Genomic DNA, 25,679 nt, shown 5'->3' with positions numbered 1-25,679 from the left:
AAAAAAGATAGTGTGGACAAATTAAGATTAGATGTAGATTTCTGGACCAGGGATATTACCAGCAATAGAAATGAACATTGCTTAATGATAAGATGGTTAAGCCATCAACAAGATATAATCATGCTGAATATATATACATCGAATAACAGAGCTTCAGAAAAAAAGGGAAGTAAAAGAACTAGAACAAGACAAAAATTGTCAGAACTAAAGGGAGAGACTGACAATTGACAATCATAGTTGCAAATTTTACCTACCATTGATAGGAATGCATAGCACAAGCAGATGAAGATATATAATTATAGAGATTAGAACCACACTATTAACTAACTTTATTCAATTGCCTGCACTCAGCAGCTACAGGTTACACATTCTTTTCAAAGGCACCTGAGACATAATAAAACATGTGTCATAAGACAGTCAGTGACAAAAATTATAACCCAGACTCAAAATCCTGAATCTCATAACTAGCATCCATTCCCAGTTGGATTTAAGGATCTAGATCTGATAGATAGAGTGCCTGATGAACTACGGAATGAGGTTCGTGACATTGTACAGGAGACAAGGATCAAGACCATCCCCATGGAAAAGAAATGCAAAAAAGCAAAATGGCTGTCTGGGGAGGCCTTACAAATAGCTGTGAAAAGACGAGAGGTGAAAAGCAAAGGAGAAAAGGAAAGATATAAGCATCTGAATGCAGAGTTCCAAAGAATGGCAAGAAGAGATAAGAAAGCCTTCTTCAGCAATCAATGCAAAGAAATAGAGGAAAAGAACAGAATGGGGAAGACTAGAGATCTCTTCAAGAAAATCAGAGATTCCAAGGGAACATTACATGCAAAGATGTGCTCGATAAAGGACAGAAATGGTATGGACCTAACAGAAACAGAAGATATTAAGAAGAGGTGGCAAGAATACACGGAGGAACTGTACAAAAAAGATCTTCATGACCCAGATAATCATGATGGTGTGATCACTAATCTAGAGCCAGACATCTTGGAATGTGAAGTCAAGTGGGCCTTAGAAAGCATCACTATGAACAAAGCTAGTGGAGGTGATGGAATTCCAGTTGAGCTGTTTCAAATCCTGAAAGATGATGCTGTGAAAGTGCTGTACTCAGTATGCCAGCAAGTTTGGAAAACTCAGCAGTGGCTACAGGAATGGAAAAGGTCAGTTTTCATTCCAATTCCAAAGAAAGGCAATGCCAAAGAATACTCAAACTCCCGCACACTTGCACTCATCTCACAAGCTAGTAAAGTAATGCTCAAAATTCTCCAAGCCAGGCTTCAGCAGTACATGAACTGTGAACTCCCTGATATTCAAGCTGGTTTTAGAAAAGGCAGAGGAACCAGGGATCAAATTGCCAACATCTGCTGGATCATGGAAAGAGCAAGAGAGTTCCAGTAAAACATCTATTTCTGCTTTATTGACTATGCCAAAGCCTTTGACTGTGTGGATCACAATCAACTGTGGAAAATTCTGAAAGAGATGGGAATACCAGACCACCTGACCTGCCTCTTGAGAAATCTGTATGCAGGTCAGGAAGCAACAGTTAGAACTGGACATGGAACAACAGACTGGTTCCAAATAGGAAAAGGAGTACGTCAAGGCTGTATATTGTCACCCTGCTTATTTAACTTCTATGCAGAGTACACCATGAGAAATGCTGGACTGGAAAAAACACAAGCTGGAATCAAGATTGCTGGGAGAAATATCAATCACCTCAGATATGCAGATGACACCACCCTTATGGCAGAAAGTGAAGAGGAACTAAAGAGCCTCTTGATGAAAGTGAACGAGGAGAGTGAAAAAGTTGGCTTAAAGCTCAACATTCAGAAAACAAAGATCATGGCATCTGGTCCCATCAGTTCATGGGAAATAGATGGGGAAACAGTGGAAACAGTGTCAGACTTAATTTTTTTGGGCTCCAAAATCACTGCAGATGTTGATTGCAGCCATGAAATTACAAGACTCTTACTCCTTGGAAGAAAAGTTATGACCAACCTAGATAGTATATTCAAAAGCAGAGACATTACTTTGCCGCCTAAGGTCCGTGTAGTCAAGGCTATGGTTTTTCCTGTGGTCATGTATGGATGTGAGAGTTGGACTGTGAAGAAGGCTGAGCGCCGAAGAATTGATGCTTTTGAGCTGTGGTGTTGGAGAAGACTCTTGAGAGTCCCTTGGACAGCAAGGAGATCCAACCAGTCCATTCTAAAGGAGATCAACCCTGGGATTTCTTTGGAAGGAATGATGCTAAAGCTGAAGCTCCAGTACTTTGAACACCTCATGCGAAGAGTTGACTCATTGGAAAAGTCTCTGATGCTGGGAGAGATTAGGGGCAGGAGAAGAAGGGGACGATAGAGGATGAGATGGCTGGATGGCATCACGGACTCGATGGACATGAGTCTGAGTGAACTCCGGGAGGTGGTGATGGACAGGGAGGCCTGGCGTGCTGTGATTCATGGGGTCGCAAAGAGTCGGACACAACTGAGCGACTGAACTGAACTGAGCTGAGACACTTTTCATTCAAAAGGCACGGAAGAGGCACAGAGGAGTCACGTGGTCAATCGGTCTGACCCTCTGCAGCTCCGTGCACTGCCAGGCTCCTCTGTCCTCGGGATTTTCCAGGCAAGAATGCTGGAGTGGGCTGCCATTCCCTAATTCAGGGGATGTGCCCAACTGAGGGATGGAACTCTTCTCTCTTGTGTCCCCTCCGTTGGCCGGCAGATTCTTTCTAATGCCACCTGGAGGCAATTATAGACATGGAAGCCAAGAGGAAGTAGGCGGCTCTGCCCAGTCCCACAAAGAAGCCCGTCTGAGTGGCACAGCCCAGCAGGGTGGTGGTCTTCTCCAACCGTAGGATGTTGGCCAGGAGGTGGGCACCACCACAGCAGTGTAGCCAATTTCCACTCCCGAGAGGCTGCCCAGGAGATAGTATATGGGCGTGTGGAGGCGGGCTTCGGTCTGGATGGCCACCATGATGAGGACATTCCTGGTGATGACCCGTGTATAAACCAGGCTGACCCTAAGGAAGGACAAGACCTGCAGCTCTGGGAGGGATAGGCCAGAAACATGAATTCCATCCACACTGAGCGGTTTCCCCAGGACATTGAGTTAACAGATTTTCTCTGTTGAGAGTTATTAATACAAAGAAAGACGAGTCAGACTAACAATACATCAGTTCATACTCTGAGCCATGAGGCAATCTAATTAAGACTGGAGTTAGAAACTTGAAGAATTAAGACTTATTCTCTATTTCCTCCCTTATTAACAAGTTTCTTCACATAAATAGCCACAACTTCACTTCTAACTTCACTTCTAACGATGTCACTTCCCTGGTGGCTCAGACAGTAAAGCGTCTGCCTACAATGAAGGAGACCTGGGCTCAATCCCTGGGTTGGGAAGATTCCCCTGGAGATGAAATGGCAACCCACTCCAGCATTCTTGCCTGGAAAATCCCGTGGACAGAGGAGTCTCGTAGGCTACAGTCCATAGTGTCGCAGAGAGTCAGACACGACTGAACGATTTCACTTTCTCACTTCTAACTGCCAAAAGTTGGGCTAAATTGTGTAAGAATTTTTTGAGGAAATATGGCAGAGAATTTTATGGAATTCAAAGCTATCTTCAGTACATGTGGAATGAAAATTCAATTGTTTTAGTAAATTCACAAGAAAGTGTCAAGAAATTCTTGAGAGCCAGGGCTGTTGAGAACAGGAAGTATTTATTTATTCACAGATTTACACATAACGCCTCCTGAGGCATTGGCTTGGAGATACAAGAATATAACACTGAAAAACTAGTGATACGATAGAAAATGAAGGAAGAGAACCCAGTGCCCATGGGCAAAGGGCTGACATAGGCCTAATGTTGACAGTGTCAGGCATAACCCTCTGAAGCCAAAGTCCTCCCAACTCCTGGGTGTTCTGGCCATGTCCAATCAGGGAGTTTTATCACAGGGCTCCTCCTGGCTTGTGGTTCTATGGGAAAACATGTGATCATAAGCTGTCAGAGAACTGAGCATCCTTCCTGTGAGTTTAGGGATGAATGGGAAAGACCAAGCCATTTCCATTTGCGTTTCCTCTCTTCTAAGAAGCTAAAGTAAAATCTAAGACAAGCCATCCAGCTTCCTTGAAAACTTTCTAATGTAGAGTCCTAACTCTCAAAGGGCACCCGTTCCATTACTTTTCCAAGATCAACTCATTCAAGAAGGTGGAAAAGGACTTCTTTGGTGGTCCAGCGGTGAAGAGTCCACTTGCCAGTGCAGGGCACGTGGGTTGGTCCCGACTCTGGGGATCCCACGTGCTGCCCTGGGGGTGTCCCACGTGCTGCTCTGGGGGTGTCCCACGTGCTGCTCTGGGGATGTCCCACGTGCTGCTCTGGGGATGTCCCACATGCTGCTCTGGGGGTGTCCCACGTGCTGCTCTGGGGGTGTCCCACGTGCTGCTCTGGGGATGTCCCACCTGCTGCTCTGGGGGTGTCCCACATGCTGCGGGCCAGCTAAGTCTGGGCACCACAGCTACTGAATCCACACACTGCAGCCCCGGAAGCCCATGCACCCTGGAGTCTGTGCTCTGCAACAGGAGAGGCCATCACAGTGAACAGCCTGTGCCCCAGCTAGAGAGGAGCCCTCACTCGCCACAACTAGAGAAAGCCCACACCCAGCGACGACCCAGAGCAACCAAAATAAATAAATAAACAAATCTTAAAGAAAGACGGAAAGAGGCAACATTCAACCTTAATTCAGATCTCCCTAGTGTAATATGTATTATTTACCGTGAACTTTAAAGAGAAATCGTATCCAGAAGCCCCACTCTGATAAGTGCTATTCACATAAACCAGCTTAGGGCAATTAGAGATTGTCAGGAATAAACGCCAAGAGCCCCTAGGGCATGAATGCCTCTGCTTTCCCAACAGTTAGCAAGCAGTGTCCACTTCATTCATTCTCTTTCTCTCTTCTGAACTTCATTATTGCTTTGGATGATTGCCAACGTTACATAGCATATCCAACATCACATGTAACATGAGGAGGTGGGGGAGCAGTGTGTGAGTGTGAAATTAGTTTTGATTTTAAATGATGTGATTTGAGTGATTCCATCTCTGTAATATTAGGCTATGTATAATGTCTTTGAGTCTCAGTTTTTTAATTTGAAAAATGGGGATAATAATTATGCTTAGTTCTTGAGATCTTAATGTAAAGTGTCTACTACCAAGATCAGTCAGTAATAATAACAGCCTCATAACGGATAACCATGATTATTATTTGTAAGTTCCAGGGCAGCCATTCTCCCTTATTTATACTTTTATCTCCCACATAAACCAAGCCTAATGTTGCACAAAGATTAGGCATTCAATAAATCTATGTTGTACGGATGACCATACTATGAAAACATGTCATTCACCCTTTTTCCTATTTTATCTTTTACTTTTAAGATTATTTCATGATCAGAACCTTTGTATAAGAGCCTTTTATGGAAAACAACTTGGTATCCAACATTTGAGTTGCATTCTGGAGAAGAATATGTCACTCAGAAACATGTGAAAGACTTCAGCAAACATGTCTAAGGCTTGTCTACCATCTGTATTATGTTACAGGGCTTTGGGATAATGATTTTACTATAGTCAGTTATACTCATGTCATCTTAATGGTGCTCTCCAGGATCTGTTACAAAGTATTTATACGATAGAGTTCTCTATAGGTCATGAATTCTTAGTGCTGGAAAAGACCTCAGAATGTGTCTAGTTCAGTCGTTTGTTAGACATTTCAATCTCCTATCTGTATGTGAACATCAGGTCACCTTCAAAGTTTAGAAAATCTCATTACCTCCTGGCTTGTCTGTTCCACTGTTGGATGACATCATTCTCAAGCAAAACGTTTGGTCTTGAAATGGCTGAAATCAGTGCTTAGCTGCTTGCTTGTGTCCAATTCTCCGCGACACATTGGACTGTAGCCCGCCGGGCTCCTCTGTCCGTGGGATTCTCCAGGCAAGAATACTGGAGTGGGGTGCCATTTCCTTCTCCAGGGGATCTTCCCGACACACTGATCGAATCCGCGTCTCCTCTGTCTCCTGCACGGCGGGCCGATTCTTCACCTGCTAAGTCATCAGCGAAGCCCAGCTGCAGCCCCTCTGCCTCTGTGCAGCTTCTACACATCCCTGCTCTTCTAGACAATGGGGCCATGTCCGCATGAAACTCTGGAGCCAGAGCTCCTATCGTGAAGTCCGGTAAGTTTTCTTCCTACTTTCCTTTTTTCTGTTCCTCACATGGGCATGGTTTTGGTGTGTCTCACAATTTTAGCTCTAGAATGCTCTCACTTTAAATACCTTGCTTAAAAGTGTACTTCGGGTGACAGATCACAGAAGTGGTCAACTATCAAAAGATCTGGGTGCCACCGATCTGTTCACTGGCAGTCTATTTCTTTAATCAAATTTAGATTAATTCCTGTGTTTGATTGTTTTCATGATATCATCAGACTTGGACTGATATGTAGCTCTCTGGACACTAAAACTCTAAACATCCCCCCCTCCCGCCCCTGCTCTGGGAAGCAGAGCATCCTCCATTGTCCCTTAGCATTGGTCCATAGCTTTAATCTGTTGAGATCGAGATTAAAAAAAAAACAAAAACAACTTTCATCTGTGACTCCACATCTTAACTATCCTTCCTACAGTCAGTCTCTCACATTTTAAACAATAAATCAATTGGCAAGCCCACATACAAGAATGATCAAAATGGTACAGTGGTGTCCAAATGGTTATATATCTTAATGAGAGAGACAGGCACTGTAAAGAATCTGGCATATACTTGTATAAACATAGTATATGTTTATATATACTATGACATACAGGCTTCCCAGGTGGCTCAGTGGTTAATGAATGTACCTGCCAGCGCAGGAGACACAAGAGACTTGGGTCTGAACCTTGGCTTGGGAAGATTCCCCTGGAGAAGGAAATGGCAGCCCACTCTAGTACTCTTGCCTGGAGAGTCCCATGGACAGAGGAGTCTGGTAGGCTACAGTCCATGGGGTTGCAGAGTTGGACGTGACTGAGCAACTTCACTTTCACTTTGGGAAGATCCCCTGGAGAAAGGAATGGCAATCCACTCCAGTAATCTTACGTGGAAAATTCCATAGACAGAGGAGCCTGGGGGACTCTAGTCCATGAGGATGGAAAGAGTCAGACAGGGCTGAGCAGACGTGCACTGCGTGATGTATGTGTGTATAGGAACTAAAACTGTGATTAGGTGTTGAAAAAAAAATAGTGTGTTAATAAGACTGTGCAACATGAGTCTCTGGCATAGTTGTGATTAAGAGTTTCTTCAAAGTCTTCCTAGAGGACGTAATATTTAATCTTAGATCCAAAAATATAGACATTAAGAGAGGCAGGGAAAGCAGTGAGGTTCATACTGTAGACTGATGAGATAGTGAATTTAATGGTTCAAAGAGAGTGAAATGTGTTATGTCAACATATCGTCAACTTGCTATTCCAGGTTGATACTAAATATATTGCATAAGACAGAGGCAAGATAAGAGCACTTGGCATCATCCCCAGAAATCTACCCCAGACTGGCGTCTATTCATTTAATCCACACCCATCTCAGTGCCTCCAAGGCACAACCCATGTTACACTCTTGTTTCCTTCTTACTCCTCCAGCAAGACCAGCCCTTGTTGGCAAAAGTGTCAAGAAAAGCCTTGTCCCTGTGCAGTCAGTAAATACAGGAACTGTATGCGGGGGTGGCTTTCCAATCCCCTAGTTAGCATCATGCGAAAGAAGTTGGCAGATTTAGCACAGCTGCACGCATCTCACACGCTAGTAAAGTGATGCTCAAAATTCTCCAAGCCAGGCTTCAGCAATACGAGAACTGTGAAATTCCAGGTGTTCAAGCTGGTTTTAGAAAAGGCAGAGGAACCAGAGATCAAATTGCCAACATCCGCTGGATCATTGAAAATGCAAGAGAGTTCCAGAAACGCATCTATTTCTGCTTTATTCACTATGCCAAAGCCTTTGACTGTGTGGATCACAATCAACTGTGGAAAATTCCGAAAGAGATGGGAATACCAGACCACCTGACCTGCCTTTTGAGAAACCTATATGCAGGTCAGGAAGCAACAGTTAGAACTGGACATGGAACAACAAACTGGTTCCAAATAGGAAAAGGAGTGCGTCGAGGCTGTATATTGTCACCCTGCTTATTTAACTTATATGCAGAGTATATCATGAGAAACGCTGGGCTGGAAGAAGCACAAGCTGGAATCAAGATTGCTGGGAGAAATATCAATCACCTCAGATATGCAGATGACACCACCCTTATGGCAGAAAGTGAAGAGGAGCTAAAAAGCCTCTTGATGAAAGTGAAAGAGGAGAGTGAAAAACTTGGCTTAAAGCTCAACATTCAGAAAATGAAGATCATGGCATCTGGTTCCATTACTTCATAAGAAATAGATAGGGAAACAGTGGAAACAGTGTCAGACTTAATTTTTTGGGGCTCCAAAATCACTGCAGATGGTGATTGCAGTCATGAAATTATAAGACGCTTACTCCTTGGAAGGAAAGTTATGACCAACCTAGATAGTATATTCAAAAGCAGAGACATTACTTTGCCAACAAAGGTCCGTCTAGTCAAGGCTATGGTTTTTCCAGTAGTCATGTACGAATGTGAGAGTTGGACTGTGAAGAAAGCTGAGTGCTGAAGAATTGATGCATTTGAACTGTGGAGTTGGAGAAGACTCTTGAGGGTCCCTTGGACTGCAAGGAGATCCAACCAGTCCATTCTAAAGGAGATCAGTCCTGGGTGTTCCTTGGAAGGACTGATGCTAAAGCTGAAGCTCTAATACTTTGGCCACCTCATGCGAAGAGTTGACTCATTGGAAAAGACTGATGCTGGGAGGGATTGGGGTCAGGAGGAGAAGGGGACGACCGAGGATGAGATGGCTGGATGGCATCACGGACTCAATGGACATGAGTTTGAGTAAACTGTGGGAGTTGGTGATGGACAGGGAGGCCTGGAGTGCTGCGATTCATGGGGTCGCAAAGAGTCGGACACGACTGAGTGACTGAACTGAACTGAACTGAGATTTAGCAAAACCAGACTCGTGGTAGAATCTCAATCTATTATTGTCACCTGGGCAGATCATCTTACATTAATTTCTCTTTCTGCCTATTTAAAAGATATAAATAATAATACTTACCTAATGGAGTTGTGATGAGATTATATGAGATAAAGTATTTAGAACACTTGGTTTGATGTATGAAACCTTTTAAATGGCATAATAAATGTTAATTCTTCTCTCCTTTGAATCTTTTAAGGGGATGATAATAATAACTTCATGATAGCAGAGGATTAAATGAGGTACATTATGAGGAAATTTTTTTTTTCTAAATCCTTAAACTTTATCCAGATTTATATTAGTCATTCCCTCAATATTTCTTGGACTGAGATTAGTAATTATCATTTTAACGAGAAGAATAAGCCTTCCAAGTGAATTCAGAGAGCACTGCTAAGTCATGGGCTGAAATAGTTCTGAAATACTTGCAGAGCCATTATGTGCTTTCCTAGGCAGCGTCAGCAAGTGCCAAGTCTGTTGCAAATACACAAGGAGGTAGAAAAATTTCCTTTTACCTTTAGCCTGAGAAGGGAGTGAGCCGGTGTTCCCAGGCACATTCATAAAAGACAGGACCTCGCAGGTGATATCTCACCTATGTGACGGCTGGAGGGAGGAGGACCAAGAGCCCAGAGAGGCTGCCCAGTGGGACTGAGACTCCAGGAGCCTTCCTAAACTAGAAGTCACGGCAGCAGTGAATTACCTTTCTGTCTAGGATCTTGTCTCATACATTCCATCTCCCAGAAGAAAGTGGTGTAGTGATTGCCTCGCTCCTCCCCTGTTACTGGATAAATAGTCCAATTAAAACGGTCTCTCCACTTGGGATACCTGGTCAACGGAAGATCTAGGGTATGTTTGTCATAGTAGGGACCACTGGTAAGCCCTTTATCAACATTCTCAGCGCTCCAGAAGAATTTTCTGAGAATTAGGAAGTTGCACACTCAAGGTCATTTGAAAGTCCTGTTCCAGGGAGTGTCCTCCCACCAGATGATCACAGCTGGGTTCAGCCCAAGTGTCAAATTATTATCACCCTGGAGAATTGACCATATTTTGTATCTTATCTAGATTTCCCGAGACCTAGCATACTGCTCTATATTTAATCGGTCCTCAATGAATATTTACCTCAATGAATACTTAACATGGTATCTTTCTTTAACTCCCAGTGAGCAGAGACACTCCCTTAGGTCTTAGTAAAGTAGCTTATTCCTTGAAAAAATGTTGCTTGGTCGTATGTATACAAATGTTTAAATATCTGTGTGTGAATGTATGATTCCATGTGCCCCATTTATTCAAGGGAAAGTGCTCTACATGGGTCTGGAGTGACTAATGTAGTTCTTTGATGTGTGTGCATGTGTGTTTGTATGCGTTTCTGTGGGACAGTCACATCTCAACAGCCATACAGGCTGAGCTACCTGAGTCGCTGAGCTACCCAGCGATTTTTGAGGTATCTTTTGTGCCAAGGATTGCAATAATTATAATAGCTAGGTCTTATGTTGTACTTACTATTAATAAATTTCACACAGTTTGCATGTATTAACTCACTTTATCCTCACAACAATTCTAAGGAGCAGGTACTATTGGTATCCATTTACATATTATGAAATGAAAGGACTCAATTGTGTCCGACTCTTTGTGACCCCATGGACTGTAGCCCACCAGGCTCCTCTGTCCATGGGATTCTCCAAGCAAGAATATTGGAGTGGATTGCCATTTCCTCCTCCAGGGGATCTTCCTGACACAAGGATCGAAGCTGGGTCTCCCACATTGCAGGTAGGCTCTTTCCCAACTGAGCCACCAGGGAAGCCACTTACATATTATATTATTATACTATTTAATCCTTATAAGAACTCTGCAGAGTGAGTGCTATCCTTATTTATCCTTATTTAATAGGTGAAAGTCAAAGGTAAAAGACCGACAGAATTTGAATGATTTGTGAAAGGAGATGCAGCAAGCAGCTGAGGTGAAGTGCGCTTAACCCTAAAGCATATTTTTTTTCCTTTTCATTAAGCTTCATCCAACCACATTGCTCTGTTATCTCTTAGTGAAAGTAAAACCTGGCTCTTGGGTTCAGGATGGGGGATGCGTGTGCACCCGTGGCTGATTCGTCTTGCTGTATGGCGAAAGCCACTACAATATTGTAAAGTAATTAGCCTCCAATTAAAATAAATAAATTAATTTAAAAAAATACTGGGGTGGGTAGCCTTTCCTTTCTTCAGGGGATCTTCCCATCCCAGGGATTGAACCCAGGTCTCCCACATTGCAGCGGGATTCTTTGCCAGCTGAGCCAGAAGGGAAGCCCAAGAATACAGGAGTGGGTAGCCTATCCCTTCTCCAGGGGATCTTCCCGTCCCAGGAATCGAACCTGGGTCTCCTCATGGCAGGCGGATTCTTTGCCAGCTGAGCTATGAGGGAAGCCCAGTGAGAGAGTTGCATTGTATAAACTCTGAGGACACGCGCTGTTCGGTAGTCTCTGTGCTCGCTGTCTGCCCTGAGTGACTGTTATATACTAGTCTTCGGTGCAGCTTTTTTCGCGCATGGCATCTTTCCAGGTAAACTGTAGGTGGGGAGGGGAAGGGCCGAATGCCTTGTGAACTGTATGTACGCAGTGATGACGTGTTGTTTGGCATTGTGTTTCCTTGCTAGTTTACTTCCCACCTCTGCAAACACATTGCCTGAAAGCATCCACCTGGACTGTTCTTTCTCTGACTTCTATGATATTGTGATCAAGTTTTCTCTGTATATCACTGCCATTTGAATTGTTATTTTGTGTCGGTAGTATATAAAGTAAAATTAACTTTAAGACTTCTGAAAAAAAAAAAAAAAACAAAAACAAGCCCTGGCTCTTATGTCAAAGATGAACACAATGTTGCTTCATGGCCATATAATGGCTGCCCCTACTAACTGCTAGCTTCTTCCTGGTTCTTTGCTCCAGTGACCGTGTGTTGCTTGCAGTTCCTTCTCACCACACCTCTTCCCAGCCACGGGACCTCTGCACCTGCTGTCCACTCTGCTGGGGCTCCCTCTTCTCTTTTCTCTTTAATAAGTGAGCTCCTCTTATCCTCTGTCCCAATTTCATGACAAGTTTCTCAGGGAAGGTTTCCCTGACCTTGGTAGTGTCAGGGTCAAGAGCACTTTTTGGAAGATTCCTTTTTGGAATCTCCAGTATCATCCATCCCTGCAACTATCACTGCTACACATTTATGGATTAGCTTCTGTTTCCACTGGGTGTGTGTAAGCTCAATGAGGGCAAAGGCTGAGTCTCCTTTTCTCCAACTTGTGTGCAAACCGTGTCTCTAATGAAAGGCGCTTCCAGCCTCGGTGCTGCTGACAGCTTGGGCTGGACGCTTCTGCTGTGCGGGCTGTCTTGCTTGCTGTGGGATATTTCACAGTGTCCTGGATCCTTCTTGCTGGGTCACAGTGCAGTAGCTTCTGCTCTCTTTATGGTAACCAAACCTTCCTCCAGACGTTATAAATGTTTCTCTGGGAGCCTCAGTTGCCCTCAGTTGAGACCCTTTGGGCTAGGCATATGGAAGGTTCTCAAAACTATTTGTTGTTGGGGCTTCCCTGGCAGTCTCATGGTTAATACACCACGCTTCCAACGCACGGGGCGTAAGTTCCATCCCTGGTCAGGGAACTAAGATCGCACAGGACACAGAGAGTGGCCCCAAACCCCGCAACTATTTGTTGAATATTTGAATAAATAGCTCAAGTCTCCCAGGACTGGGACTCTATGGGAATGGAATTTTCAATTCAAGATAAAGATTGAGAGGTTAGTATAGGAACCCAGAATTGTAGCTAATTGAGCCATATGTGGAATATGTCTTTCTATCTACCTAAGATTGTCTGATGCATTTTCCTCACTGTTGTAAAGATACTTCAGATAAAATCAGAGCATCTTCTTCTCCATGCATTTCTAAGGAAGCATCAGTTCTTTCTTACCAACTCTTCATTTTAAGTAACACAGATTAACTTCTATCTGACAATTTTCTTCAGAAGGAAGGTAACGGACTCACAGACATAGAGAACAGATTTGAGTGCTGAGAGGGAGGAGAGGAGGAGAGGACTGGACTCGGGATCTGGGGCTGGTGGATGAAAGCGACTGCATTTAGAGTGGGTTAGCAACAAGGCCCTGATGAGCAGCACAGGGACTGTTTTCAGCATCCTGTGATCAACCACAATGGAAAAGAATATTAAAAAGAGAATGGGCAAAAATAGAAGTAAGTTGTCTGTGTGGATCCTTGTTTGGGGGGAATGAGGGAACAAGTGAACGGTTCTACAGCTAAGAGTTCAAGACACATCTAGGGTAAGGGGAGCTTGGACAGGGGACTCATGACAGTGAACACACACACACACACGCACACACTCATTCACGCCACATAGCTGACCACAGAAAGCTAGAAAGCGCCTAGACTTTGGGATGGTCTTGACCCAGGCTTGCATCCTGATTCAAGCCCTTGGCTGCCTGTCAGAGCCTGGGTGCGCTGCTGGAGCCATTGCCCCCAACCCCCAATCCCCACTCACTAACCCTCAGGGGAAGAACGCCTGGAGTAGGTGAAGGAGACTCGCATATTTGGTTACCTAAGAATGTGTTTCCCATGTCCCACATTTTATCAGGAAACTATTAGGAAACACTGTACTGATGGACCAAGCACTGCATGCAATGAGAAATTTGTCGCTGCAATAACTCTGCTTCTCTTCCCTGATTTTCAGGGACTGGATTTAATTAATCCCAAAGGGAATTTGGGTGAAGAAGTAAAGCTTACTGGTATACTTTCCTTCAAGAAAACTATTTTTAAAGAGCAACTTAAAAAAATTAAAGAATGTGAGTGGGGCTATAAATTTTCAATGCAGAAAAATTCCTTGTGGAATTCCTACACATGCCATCTTTCAGGAACTTTCATGTCCTAGTTGAGACAAGCACAAAGCAAAAGTAAGGACTGCAGAGAAAGGCTTAGCAGAGGGTCACTGGGGATGCGATCTCAACAGCTGAACCCTCAGGACTATCAACAATAACTGAGGAACATCAGTAAGAATGAAGATAAATAGGCTCTGCTACCTCAGTGTGGGCCAATATGAAAAGAAGATTGGTTTGCACATCTTTGATATGTAAACTTGAGTTTACACAGGGTCACTGGATATTTGTTTCAAAAGCATATTTCTCACTCTTTATAGACGTCTGATTGGGTGGCATTGGGTAAGGGATGTTGGGAGCAACACTTTCCCCAATTACTGCTGCTGATTCCGATGCAGAAATCCAGCTGACAGCACCCCTAGAGATACGTTGCTCTAGAGGAATTCAGGTTTGTACCAGAACCCTTGTCTGCTTATTTCATTATTCTGTATTAAGCATTTTTAAAGAGCTTTCTGATAGCCAAAATGCCTGTCGGTGTTCAAGGAATTCTCTGTCCAAGACGCCTGACACAATGGGCACTTTACTGGGACAAGGCGGGGCACATCCATCTTTGTACTCCAGGCTCATAAGGCTCAGCTTTGGGTGAGTCTGTGCAGACTAGACTGCCTCCTACCATCATTTTGCTTCTCTTTTTAAAAAAGTTTTATTTTATATTGGCGAGACCTGGGTTCGACCCCTGGATTGGGAAGATCCCTTGGAGGAGTGCATGGCAACACACTCCAGTATTCTTGCCTGAAGAATCCCCATGGATGGAGGAGCCTGGCGGGCTACAGTCCATGGGGCTTCAGAGTCGGACACGACTGTGTGACTAAGCACAGCGCAGCACGCGGCTGACTAACCACGCTGCGTTAGTTTCAGGTGCAGAGCAAAGCGATTCCGGCTTACACATACACACACACACACGTATATACACACGTATACACACACATACACATACATGTATACACACGTGTATACACACACGTATACACATACATGTATACACACGCACACACGTATACACACATACACATACATGTATACACACGTGTATACACACGTACACACACATACACACGTATATACACACATGTACACACACGTATACACACATGTATACACACACATATACACACACACAGGTATCTGTTCTTTGTCAAATTCTTTTCCCATTTGCGTTATTATAGAATCTTGAGCAGAATTCCTTGCTGTATACAGTAGGTCCTTGTTGGTTATCCATGTTAAATAAAGCAGTGTCTATATGTCAATCCCAAACTCCCAGTTTGTCCCTCACCACCACCTTTCCCCTCATGCTGGGAGGGATTAGGGGCAGGGGGAGAAGGGAACAACAGAAGATGAGATGGCTGGATGGCATCACTGACTCGAGGGACATGAGTTTGAATAAGCTCTGGGAGTTGGTGATGGACAGGGAGGCCTGGGGTGCTGCGGTCCATGGGGTCGCAGAGAGTCGGACACGACTGAGCGACCGAACTGAATATTCCATTGTGTATACGTGCCACATCTTCCTTATCCATTCGTCTGTTGATAGTCATTTAGGTTCCTTTCCTGACTTGGTTATCGTTAACAGTGCTGAAATAAGCATCAGGGTGCTTGTATACTTCTGAACCATGGTTTTCTCCAGATATATGCCCAGGAGTGGGATCATCACATTACTTCTATGTGCCATGCCAGGCACTGCCAGTGTATTTTAGATATGCTTTCAAAATGATTAAATTAAAAGCATTTGTTTTGAAAAACAGACTTCAGTTTCTTGGAAAGGAGGCATGTGAATTACCAGGGGAAGGATACTTACGTCATCATTCTGATTTTGCCTGACTTTTACTGCATTTGAACGTGCATCCAGCATTTGTCAAGTTCGTCTTGCGGGCAGGACACTGGGCAACGTGAAGAATGGATGCCAACGTGATTGTGGCCTGCCGTCAGATGATCACCTCCTAGTGATAAATAATGCGCTTGAGGCGTGCCAAGGATGAAGACATCAGTCCTGACTCCAAGCTGGCATCTGAACACTGGGGACTGAGGAATGTCCTGCAGCTAGCGCTTCTTCAAGGAGGCATTCCTTTCTGGATTTCAGCATATTCGTTTGTCTTGCTTTGCAATCATTTAAATTGATTTTAAAAAAGAGGTCTGTTGATTCTACATTCTCTAATGTCTGGAGGAGAAGAATTTGTTATTTTGGGAACTAGATGTTAGAATATGTGCTTCCTTTTGACTTGATGAATACTCCCTATAAACTGGTAAATCTTCATTATTTAAAAATTATGTATGCTTTAATATCAAACTCTAAACTGGCTTCAAAATTGCATGCAGATACATCTTCCACCTCCCAACCTCCACTACTCATCCACTCAGAGATTTTAAAAAGTATAATTATTTGTTATTCTAGGATATCCTTGATTAAATCCTCCTTTATAGACCCAAGCCTTCCCTCCCTCTCACTGCCCACCACATATTCCTGGATTTCCCCCCTTTATTTCAGGAAATAATATAGATGCACATTGTTAGTGTTTTCTGCTTCAGTATGTCTCATCAAATCTGCATTCACTTTTGTCAAAATATTATTTGTAAGAAGTGTAATGCTTCTAGAAGTTCCGTGAGAAATCTGAACAGCAAATAGCCTATTAAATGTGGCCAAAATGAGCCAATGAGGTTATGATTGGGAGTTTTTTTAATCATCAATTGTATCTGATGCAGGTGTTTTTATACATGGAGTACAAAGCTTCCCCTCTGTAAAGTAGACATCCAGTTATTGGCAAAATCCTTTGTGTCTCCTTCCCCGCAGAATGCATATCCAGTTCTGCTTAAAAATATGAAAGGGGATCACCTCACGGTTAACAGGCCGCAACTATAAAGTTTTATCACACTCTTCAAATAGAGACTAAAGCGTTAAGAAAACACTTTTTAAATCTGACATCCAAGTCCCTTGAAGGTTGGAAATTTCTGTTTCACTGATTAGTTTTAAAGAAAATGAAGTAGCTCAGTTGTGTCTGACTCTTTGCAATCCCATGGACTGTAGCCTACCACGTTCCTCCGTCCATGGGATTTTCCAGGCAAGAGTACTGGAGTGGGTTGCCATTTCCTTCTCCAGGGAATCTTCCTGACCTAGGATAGAACCTGGGTCTCCTGCATTGTAGGCAGACGCTTTACTGTCTGAGCCACCAGGGAAGTCCTTATGAGTAGATGAGTAGATTAGTTTTAAGGAAGCAAAAATAATTTTAGCTTAGAGGAGGAGTCATTTTTGATTTAGGCAAGCACTTAAATCAGTAGCTAAAAAATTTCAGATGTAGTTTCTCTTGAGGTATCAGTTGATCTAGCAATGAAGGAGAGAGGGGATTTCTAGTCAAAGAGTCTGAATGGGATGCTCTGACATATTTCTGCTTTCAGGCAACCTGCTTTCCTATTGCGAGCCTGGGATTTTGATAATTGTGCCTTTTCATACAAGTGTAGCATGTCTGTGTGACCAGCCCCAGATAAAACACCAGGGCTCCGAATCTCTAGTGGGCTTCCCGGGCAGAAGCATTTTAGCCTCTGTAGAAGGACGTGTTCTCTGTGCGACTCCGTCAGGAAGAACACAGGAGGCCCGCACTGTTATGCCCTTTCTGCTTCTATTGTGTATGCTGTTGACTCGAATGGATGTTAGCCACGAGTACAGTTATAAGCTAAATCTTATGAGTCCTTCTAGCAAAGCATCAAACAGCTGGCTAATCACTGGACCACTGACACATATGACCTCTAAGCAGTCAGTCTTTTTCTTTCTTGATTTTGGAGAACAGGAATGTTCTTTTCTCACATTCAACTTTAGAACTATAAAGGTTTTACCTCAGCCTTCTATCTGTATTTCCTTTCCAAGATTCCATGACACAAACGTAATCACTTCTTTGCTTTATTCCACAATGTACTTAATAGTCTCTGTAACAAAATAGATTTTCAACTACTTTTCTTCCTTTTAGTCCCTCCCTGATTTTTGAAGCACCTGAGGGTTCCAATTACTGTGCTCATCCAGACTTTCTGCAATCAAGATTTCTTTTTATTGGGTTCTTTCCTTTCAAGCTGATGGGTGTTAATCCTTTCTCTCTTCTACTAACTTGTTTACAAATCACCTGTTTGTCTTACACTTTCCAAAAAGCATATTTATTTGCTGCCTGCCCTCATCTGTGCTCATTATCCCAAGGGCTTATGCCTATTTTGTCCATTTAATGTCTTTCTGTAGGGTTTCTGGGAGAAAGGATAGATAACCTTTTACCTGCTTACACAATGCAACACTGTTCAGCAAAACAAACCAGACACAAAAGAGTATGTACTACATGGAGCAGTCAAGATTCAGGCTGGAGCCGAACCAGACTAACACCGGGAACAGGGAAAACTTAATATAAAAGGAATTTCTAGTCTGGTAATAGGGGGTTATCTAGTAAAAAGGGCAAAGTGAAAGTGAAGTCGCTCAGTCATGTCCGACTCTTTGCGACCCGTGGACGGTAGCTCACCAAGCTCCTCCGTCCATGGGATTCTCCAGGCAAGAATACTGGATTGGCTTGCCATTTCCTTCTCCAAAAAGGGCAAAGGGAACTTTAATACAGGAATTGAAGATAAAAGGAGTATCCTCGACTTCTAGAGTTGAGGCTAAAGAATCAAGAAATATATGTTTTTGTTATTGTCTTGTTGCTAAGGCATGTCCGACTCTTGTCCATCAGGCTCCTCTGTCCACGGGTTTCTCCAGGCAAGAATTCTGGAGCGGGTTGTCATTTCCTTCTCCAGGGGACCTTCCTGGCCCAGGAATTGAACCTGTATCTCCTGCATTGCAGGTAGATTCTTTACCAACCGAGCCACCAGGGAAGCCCCAAGGAAGAGATATACATGTAAATATATATCCATATATGTGCATGTGTGTATATATATAAATGATGTTCTATATATAGTAAAATGATGTTTGCTTTGGTGCAGACTGGACAGAGGGTGACAGGGGTCACTGTGTGCATGGACATGTACTGCCTATTTACAGAAGGAAAAGAGAAAAGAAATCCCTACTTGTCTGGTGAAAAGAAAGGCACGTGACGACTTAGAAATCCCCCTGGGAATCACCTGGCTAAGCGGCTGAGGGGTCTGTATAGCTGATTCACTTTTCTGTCCAGCAGAAACTAGCACAACATTGTGCAGGAACTATACTCCAGTAAAAAATTTAAAAACTCCACACATTATGCCACTGCTAAGTCACTTCAGTCGTGTCTGACTCTGTGTGACCCCATAGATGGCAGCCCACCAGGCTCCCCCGTCCCTGGGATTCTCCAGGCAAGAACGATGGAGTGGGGTGCCATTTCCTTCTCCAATGCATGAAAGTGAAAAGTGAAAGTGAAGTCGCTCAGTTGTGTCCAACCCATCCAATTAAAATTCCCTTTATGTGGATACCAAAAGGCCCGCACCACTGGAACAAAAAGAATCAAAGAATAAACAACTTTTAGGAAGGCATCCCCCTACCCCCAAGGCTGGGATTCTGACCTACCTGGAGAGTATGTGATTGTAGCTTTCTAGAAAGTTTGAGAAGTTTGCTGAAGTCACAGAAACATACTCCTTGAAATGCAGGTGAAACTCTTTGGGAAGCTGTCCACTGAGGCACTGGTGATACTTGCTAGGAAACCAGCTGGGATGTTGGAAAAAAATTCAGTGCAAAACCATCCTTTAGAATTCCAGCAAGAGCCACTGGACGTGTCTATGGCTGTCCCACACACCACTGGCCTTGACTTACAGGAATAGCACAGAAATGGCCTACCAGGGGGCTTCCCTGGTGGACTCGGTGGTAAAGAATCCACTTGCCGGTGAAGGAGAGACAGCAGACACAGGTTCACTCCCTGGGTGGAGCAGATCCCCTGGAAGAGGATATGGCAACCCACTCCAGTATTCTTGCTGGGAAAATCTCACGGAAAGAGAAGCCTAGTGGGTTACAGTCCAGGGGGTCACTCAGAGTCAGACACGGCTGAGCATCAGCAGAGCAGAGCCTACCAGAACCAGGAAGGACGCTGCTCTCTCCCGATGTGTCCCTCTAATGAAACTCTCTACAGAGGACCCTCCGTATTCTGCCAGCTAGCAGAGCAGCCGTGGTGCGTCATGAAGCAGAATAGAAAAGAGTGAACTGGGAGCTGAGAGGCAAGAGACTGATAACCGTTGCATTGTTCACTCCAAATTATGAAGTTCAAGAATTGGCAAAACTATTCTACGAGAAGAGTAATATACATAGTGGTTGCCTCTGAAGAGAATTGACTAGAAAGAGGCACAAAGCAACTTTCTGTGTTACCTTGGGCTGAGCCGAGTTTACACAGCTGGATATACTTATCACGGTTCATTGAGCTCTGAGGTTTTAAATGTGTGCATTTTCGGCAAAGATGCTATATCCCAGTAAAGGACCAGTAACTCAAAATAATAGAAATGCAAGACTGCTTTCTGCAAAAGTATGTAACTTCATTGAAAGATAGTGGTTAAAATCTGAGTAAATGAAAACGTTTGCCATGGTCATGGATCACAGTATACTATTTTTAAAGATATGACTTCTGAAATTGATTTGTAGACACATCACAATCTGAATAAAAATTCCAGTAGGGGTGTGTGTAAGTATGTGTGTATGTGGGTATGTCCATGTGTGTGTGTGTGTAAGAGAGAGAGAGAGGCAGGTACTTGACAAGTTGATCTTAAAATCTTAAGGATTTCTGAAGGACCAAGAATAGCTCATACATTCTTGAAGAAAAACATGATGAGTTGGCTTGCTCTACTTTATATCAGGCATTACTGTGAATCCACAGTGATTAAGAGAATGTAATTTTGATGCAGAGATAGATGAAAAGTTTATTCTTTAGTTACCTCAAGGCACTGGCTATACTTCTCATTGAGTATGCCCTTCCAGACTAACGGGATTTGGGTGATAAAACTGCTGCGATTTGAGAGTTGAAGCACAGAGGAAAGGAGGGACAGAACCACAGGTAAAGACCCACGGATAATCACTAAAGAGACAATTGAGGTAAAGCATCATCAAACCCAAGAGTAGTTTAGGAAGTCAATCCAAATAAGCTCCACATGCACGCATGCTAAATCACCTGTCTTGTCCCACTCTGTGAGACCCTGTGGACCCTAGCCCACCAGGCTCCTCTGTCCGTGAGATTCTCCAGGCGAGAATCCTGGAGTGGGTTGCCAGGCCCTCCTCCAGGGGATCTTCCCGACCCAGGGATCGAACTCATGTCTCCTACGTCTCCTGCATTGACAGGCGGGTTCCTTACTACTAGTGCCGCCTGGGAAGCTCCACAAGGTAGGTAACTTAGGTGGGGGTCAATGATACACATTCCAGAGACGTGGGACAAGGGAAATAACAAGAAGCAGAATTCAGAGCCAGGAGACACTGATACACAGTCAGAGAGCCTGTTAGTTCTGTGTTTATGGCCCCATCTCTAGACAGAGGAAATGCTTTTCAGGCATTTATGATCATAGGTGTCTAGTTTATCCAGTCAGAGAAAAAGAATCATAGGGCACTTATTATGATTGATAAAATACAGCTTTATGAGGACCTAGTAAAAAAAATTACCCCCAGGCAGAGATAGGCATGCTTTCTTCCATGATTCTATTGTACTATGTACTTTTGACGGCTAATGATTCTACGAAAGGACTCTTGTTAACTAGACGCTAGACACATGAGTTTGCCAAATGATTTTCGATAAGCAAGTAAACCTCATCCTTTATTATATGTCTGGATGATGGGGGACTGGAGCTACTCAATAATTTGGAATCAATCCTTCAGCGACATTTCTCCACTGGCCTTATAATTCATCCTTTCTTTCTTGACTTACCTGTTTTGAGTTATAAGTTAATGAGAAATGTGATTCATGACATCAAATGTCACATTGAAATGAAATTGAAAACCTTACCTTCTCCTTCCTTCCCTGCTTCCCTCCCCCTACCTTTTTACACTCTTCTCAATGCCCAGAAAAATGTTGCAGATAAAATTGATGCATGATGTCTTGAGAGGATAGGAGGAGAATGCCTTATACTTTACAAAATGTAAAGTCCTTCTCACTATTTCTATGTCAACCTATATTAAAACAATTGTCCTCATTTTAAGAAATCATCAAGGGTTTGGAGAGAAAAAAGGAAACATTAAAGATAAAACTATCAATTCAGGGCTATATGAAAAGTAGAAGGCATTCTTGTAGGAATAGAAGATTTAAGCTAAATAAATGCACTAGCTTGCAACATGTGAGATCACTGTCTTGTAGGTCACAAGTGGTCAAATGGTAGTCATTTCACATGGTTCAAGCTAATGCATAAACATCAGATTCTTTATGAAAATGCTTTTCAACAGTTATTTTTTTCTGAATTAGAAATAATAGGTTTGTAATATAGAAAGTGTGGAAAAAGATAAAGATGGAGAGTGAATATAATGAAGATCATTCATTGTCCCTCAAACTGGAGATGACCATAGTTAACATCTTGGTACATTTGTGGCCACTTTTTCCTCAAACGTGCACATGGTGTATTTTCCAAATATCGGGTCATGCTGTAGAAGTAGCTTTACAACTTTCACCAGTTAAGTGTTAACATTGCCTCTGAAGTTGGAATCCGGGTTCAAATCCCAACTCTGCCACTCGTGAGCTGTCTGACATCTACCAGTTATTCAATCTCTTTGATTCAGTTTTATCCTCAGAAAATAAGGAAAGACACTTAAATTCTACCCCAAGTTAAGATGGTTCTTGAGGACATGAGTCCATCACCTCCTCCATCTGCTGACTTTTACGGATAGGTAGATAGACTGAGATGGAGAGGGGCGGGGAGAGGGAGAAGGGAAGGGAGAGAAAGCGAGTCCCCTAGCACGGATTCTGGCAGACAGAAGGCACTCAGTGTCAGCCATCACCAACAACTAGCGTTTGAAACAGATTTCAAGGCTACGTAATACTATCTCATAAGTAATTGTTTAACCAATCCTTTATTATGAGGAAACTTAACTCTTAATGTATCTTCATTGTTAGATCTAATATGCTAATGAACAACTTCTGTTCTGATTATTATCTTCTTGCCCCAGTTCTCAAGGACCTTCTGTGCTCCAGTCTGTCCCCAAAGTCTCGCTTCTGTGGACTGAATCACTCAATCTCTCTGTCCTCTTGCTTCCAGATGGACTCAGCCAATGGAAGAAAAGGCAAGAGATGGGAGGACACAGGCAGAGAGTGGGTTAAGTATTTATCTCCCTGCTCTTTCCCTGCATGACCCTTATTCTATAATAGGCTTTTCCCCCTGAGGCCAGAGTTCCACCAAGAGTCTCTTTTCGATAAATCTTGCTCTTATTGGTCTCAGATAATACTCTATCATCCTTTTGCCTTTTAGGTGTAGGGATGATGATGGCCTGCTGCTATTGCTAGTACGTAAGTGCCTTGACTACGATTATTGTTTTCCTTACTCACATGTCTCCATATAATCAGAATATTTTTTTTCAGTTAAAATCTATTGAATGGGTCATCTGCTTCCAACCGATACCTGGATATTGCTTTATAAGTACCACTTTATGATGGTTTGCTTATGTATTTCATTCATAGAAATTGCTGAGTCAGGACTTCCCAGGTGGTCCAGGGGCTGGGACTCCTTGCTCCCAATGCAGGGGCCCCAGTTCCATCCCTGACCAGAGAACTAGATCACAATGCACAATGAAAACAAGGAAATTTTCTGCATGCTGCGAATAAAGATCCCGAATACCCCAACAAAGATCTAAGGTCCCACGTGCTACAACTAAGACCCAGCCAGCATATAAGCCAAGAAAAAAAAAAAAAGAAAAAGAAAAAGGAATCACTGAGCCAAATGGCAGAGACATTTTAAAGGTCTCTAAGGCAATGGCACCCCACTCCAGTACTCTTGCCTGGAAAATCCCACGGACGGAGGAGCCTGGTGGGCTGCAGTCCACGGGGTCACTGAAAGTTGGACATGACTCAGTGACTTCACTTTCACTTTTCACTTTCATGCATTGGAGAAGGAAATGGCAACCCACTCCAGTGTTCCTGCCTGGAGAATCCCAGGGACAGCAGAGCCTGGTGGGCTGCCGTCTATGGGGCTGCACAGAGTCAGACACGACTGAGGTGACTTAGCAGCAGCAGCAGTAGTACACTTAGCTAAATAGTGTCCAGATAACTTGTACCCTTTTGAAAGATAGTTTTAACATCAACTGAGAGAAATCTCTGTTGTATGGGAATTTGCATGAGCTGGAAACTAATCCTTGCCTGAGAGGTAAGACCCTCTCCTAGTTTTTCAGTTCAGTTAGTCGCTCAGTCGTGTCTGACTTCTTGCGACCCCATGGACTGCAGCACACCAGGCCTCCCTGTCCATCACCAACTCCCGCAGTTTACTCAAACTCATGTCCATTGAGTTGGTGATGCCATCCAACCATCTCATTCTCTGTCATCCCCTTCTCCTCCTGCCTTCAATTTTTTCCAGCATCAGGGTCTTTTCCAATGAGTCAGTTCTTTGCATCTGGTAGCCAAAGTATTGGAGTTCAGGTTCAGCATCAGTCCTTCCAATGAATATTCAGGACTGAGCTCCTTTAGGATGGACTCGCTTTCCTGGGGGAGGCGATTCCTGGTAAGAACTCTTGCTATGGTGCCTTTCATCTCACTGTTCCTCAGGGTGTAGACAAACGGGTTCAGCAATGGGGTCCCCAGTGTGTACACTAGGGAGACGAACCGATCCTGCTCCGGGTGGTAGCTGGAGCTAGGCCGCAGGTACATGAAGGTGCAGCAGCCATACTGCAGCAGGACTACCGCGAGGTGGGAGGAGCAGGTGGAAAAAGCCCGGCGGCCCGAGGCCGAGTGGGCCCGGAGCACGCTGGCCACGAGGGAGGCGTAGGAGGCGGCGATCAGGAGGAGAGGCACCGCGATGGCCAGTGTGGCCGCCACCAGCACTGACTGTTCATGCCTGTGGCTCTGGGCACAAACTAGACACCTCACTGGGGGCACGTCGCAGTAATAGTGCCGAACGCCCCGAGCTGGGCAGAGGGGCAGAGAGAAGACAAAGGCCACCCGCTGGGAGGACAGGCAGAGGCCGAGGGCCACGGAGGCCACCACCAAGCGGGCGCAAAGCGTCGGAGGCATGATGAGAGGGTACTGCAGGGGGTGGCAGACAGCAGCGTGGCAGTCGTAGGCCATGGAAGCCAAGAGGAAGCAGTCGGCACTGCCCCGTCCCACAAAGAAGCCCATCTGAGTGGCACAGCCCAGCAGGGTGATGGTCTTCTCCAACCCTAGGATGTTGGCCAGGATGTGGGGCACCACCACAGCAGTGTAGCTGATTTCTACTCCTGAGAGGCTGCCCAGAAGATAGTACATGGGCCTGTGGAGGCGGGCTTCCGTCTGGATGGCCACCATGATGAGGACATTCCCGGTGATGACCCATGTATAAACCAGGCTGACCCCAAGGAAGGACGAGACGCGCAGCTCTGACTGGGAGGGATAGGCCAGGAACACGAATTCCATCCACACTGAGCGGTTTCCCCAGGACATTGAGTTAACAGATTTTCTCTGTCGAGAGTTATTAATACAAAGAAAGAATCAGACTAACAATACCTCAGTTCACACTCCCGTGATGCATGACGTAATCTGCATCACCGTGATGTAATCTAACAAGACTGAGTTAGAAACCACAAGAATTAAGACTCACTCTCCTTTTCTTCCCCC

At 44.1% G+C, this 25,679-nt stretch overlaps 1 protein-coding gene across 1 annotated transcript; it reads right to left on the bottom strand.

The window, feature by feature from the left end:
- Positions 362 to 25,478, bottom strand: LOC102185763 (olfactory receptor 10W1-like). Its single transcript, XM_013969937.2, has 3 exons — positions 24,569 to 25,478; positions 2,850 to 3,044; positions 362 to 384 (listed from the first exon to the last, which is right to left on the bottom strand). Exons 1-3 carry the CDS (start codon positions 25,476 to 25,478, stop codon positions 362 to 364), a joined length of 1,128 nt encoding a protein of 375 aa, XP_013825391.2.

Source organism: Capra hircus, chromosome 15 (assembly GCF_001704415.2).
Source record: "Capra hircus breed San Clemente chromosome 15, ASM170441v1, whole genome shotgun sequence".
Taxonomy (NCBI): Eukaryota; Metazoa; Chordata; class Mammalia; order Artiodactyla; family Bovidae; genus Capra; species Capra hircus.
The sequence above is the reverse complement of the archived record's forward strand: the minus strand, read 5'-3'. Positions and strand labels throughout refer to the sequence as shown.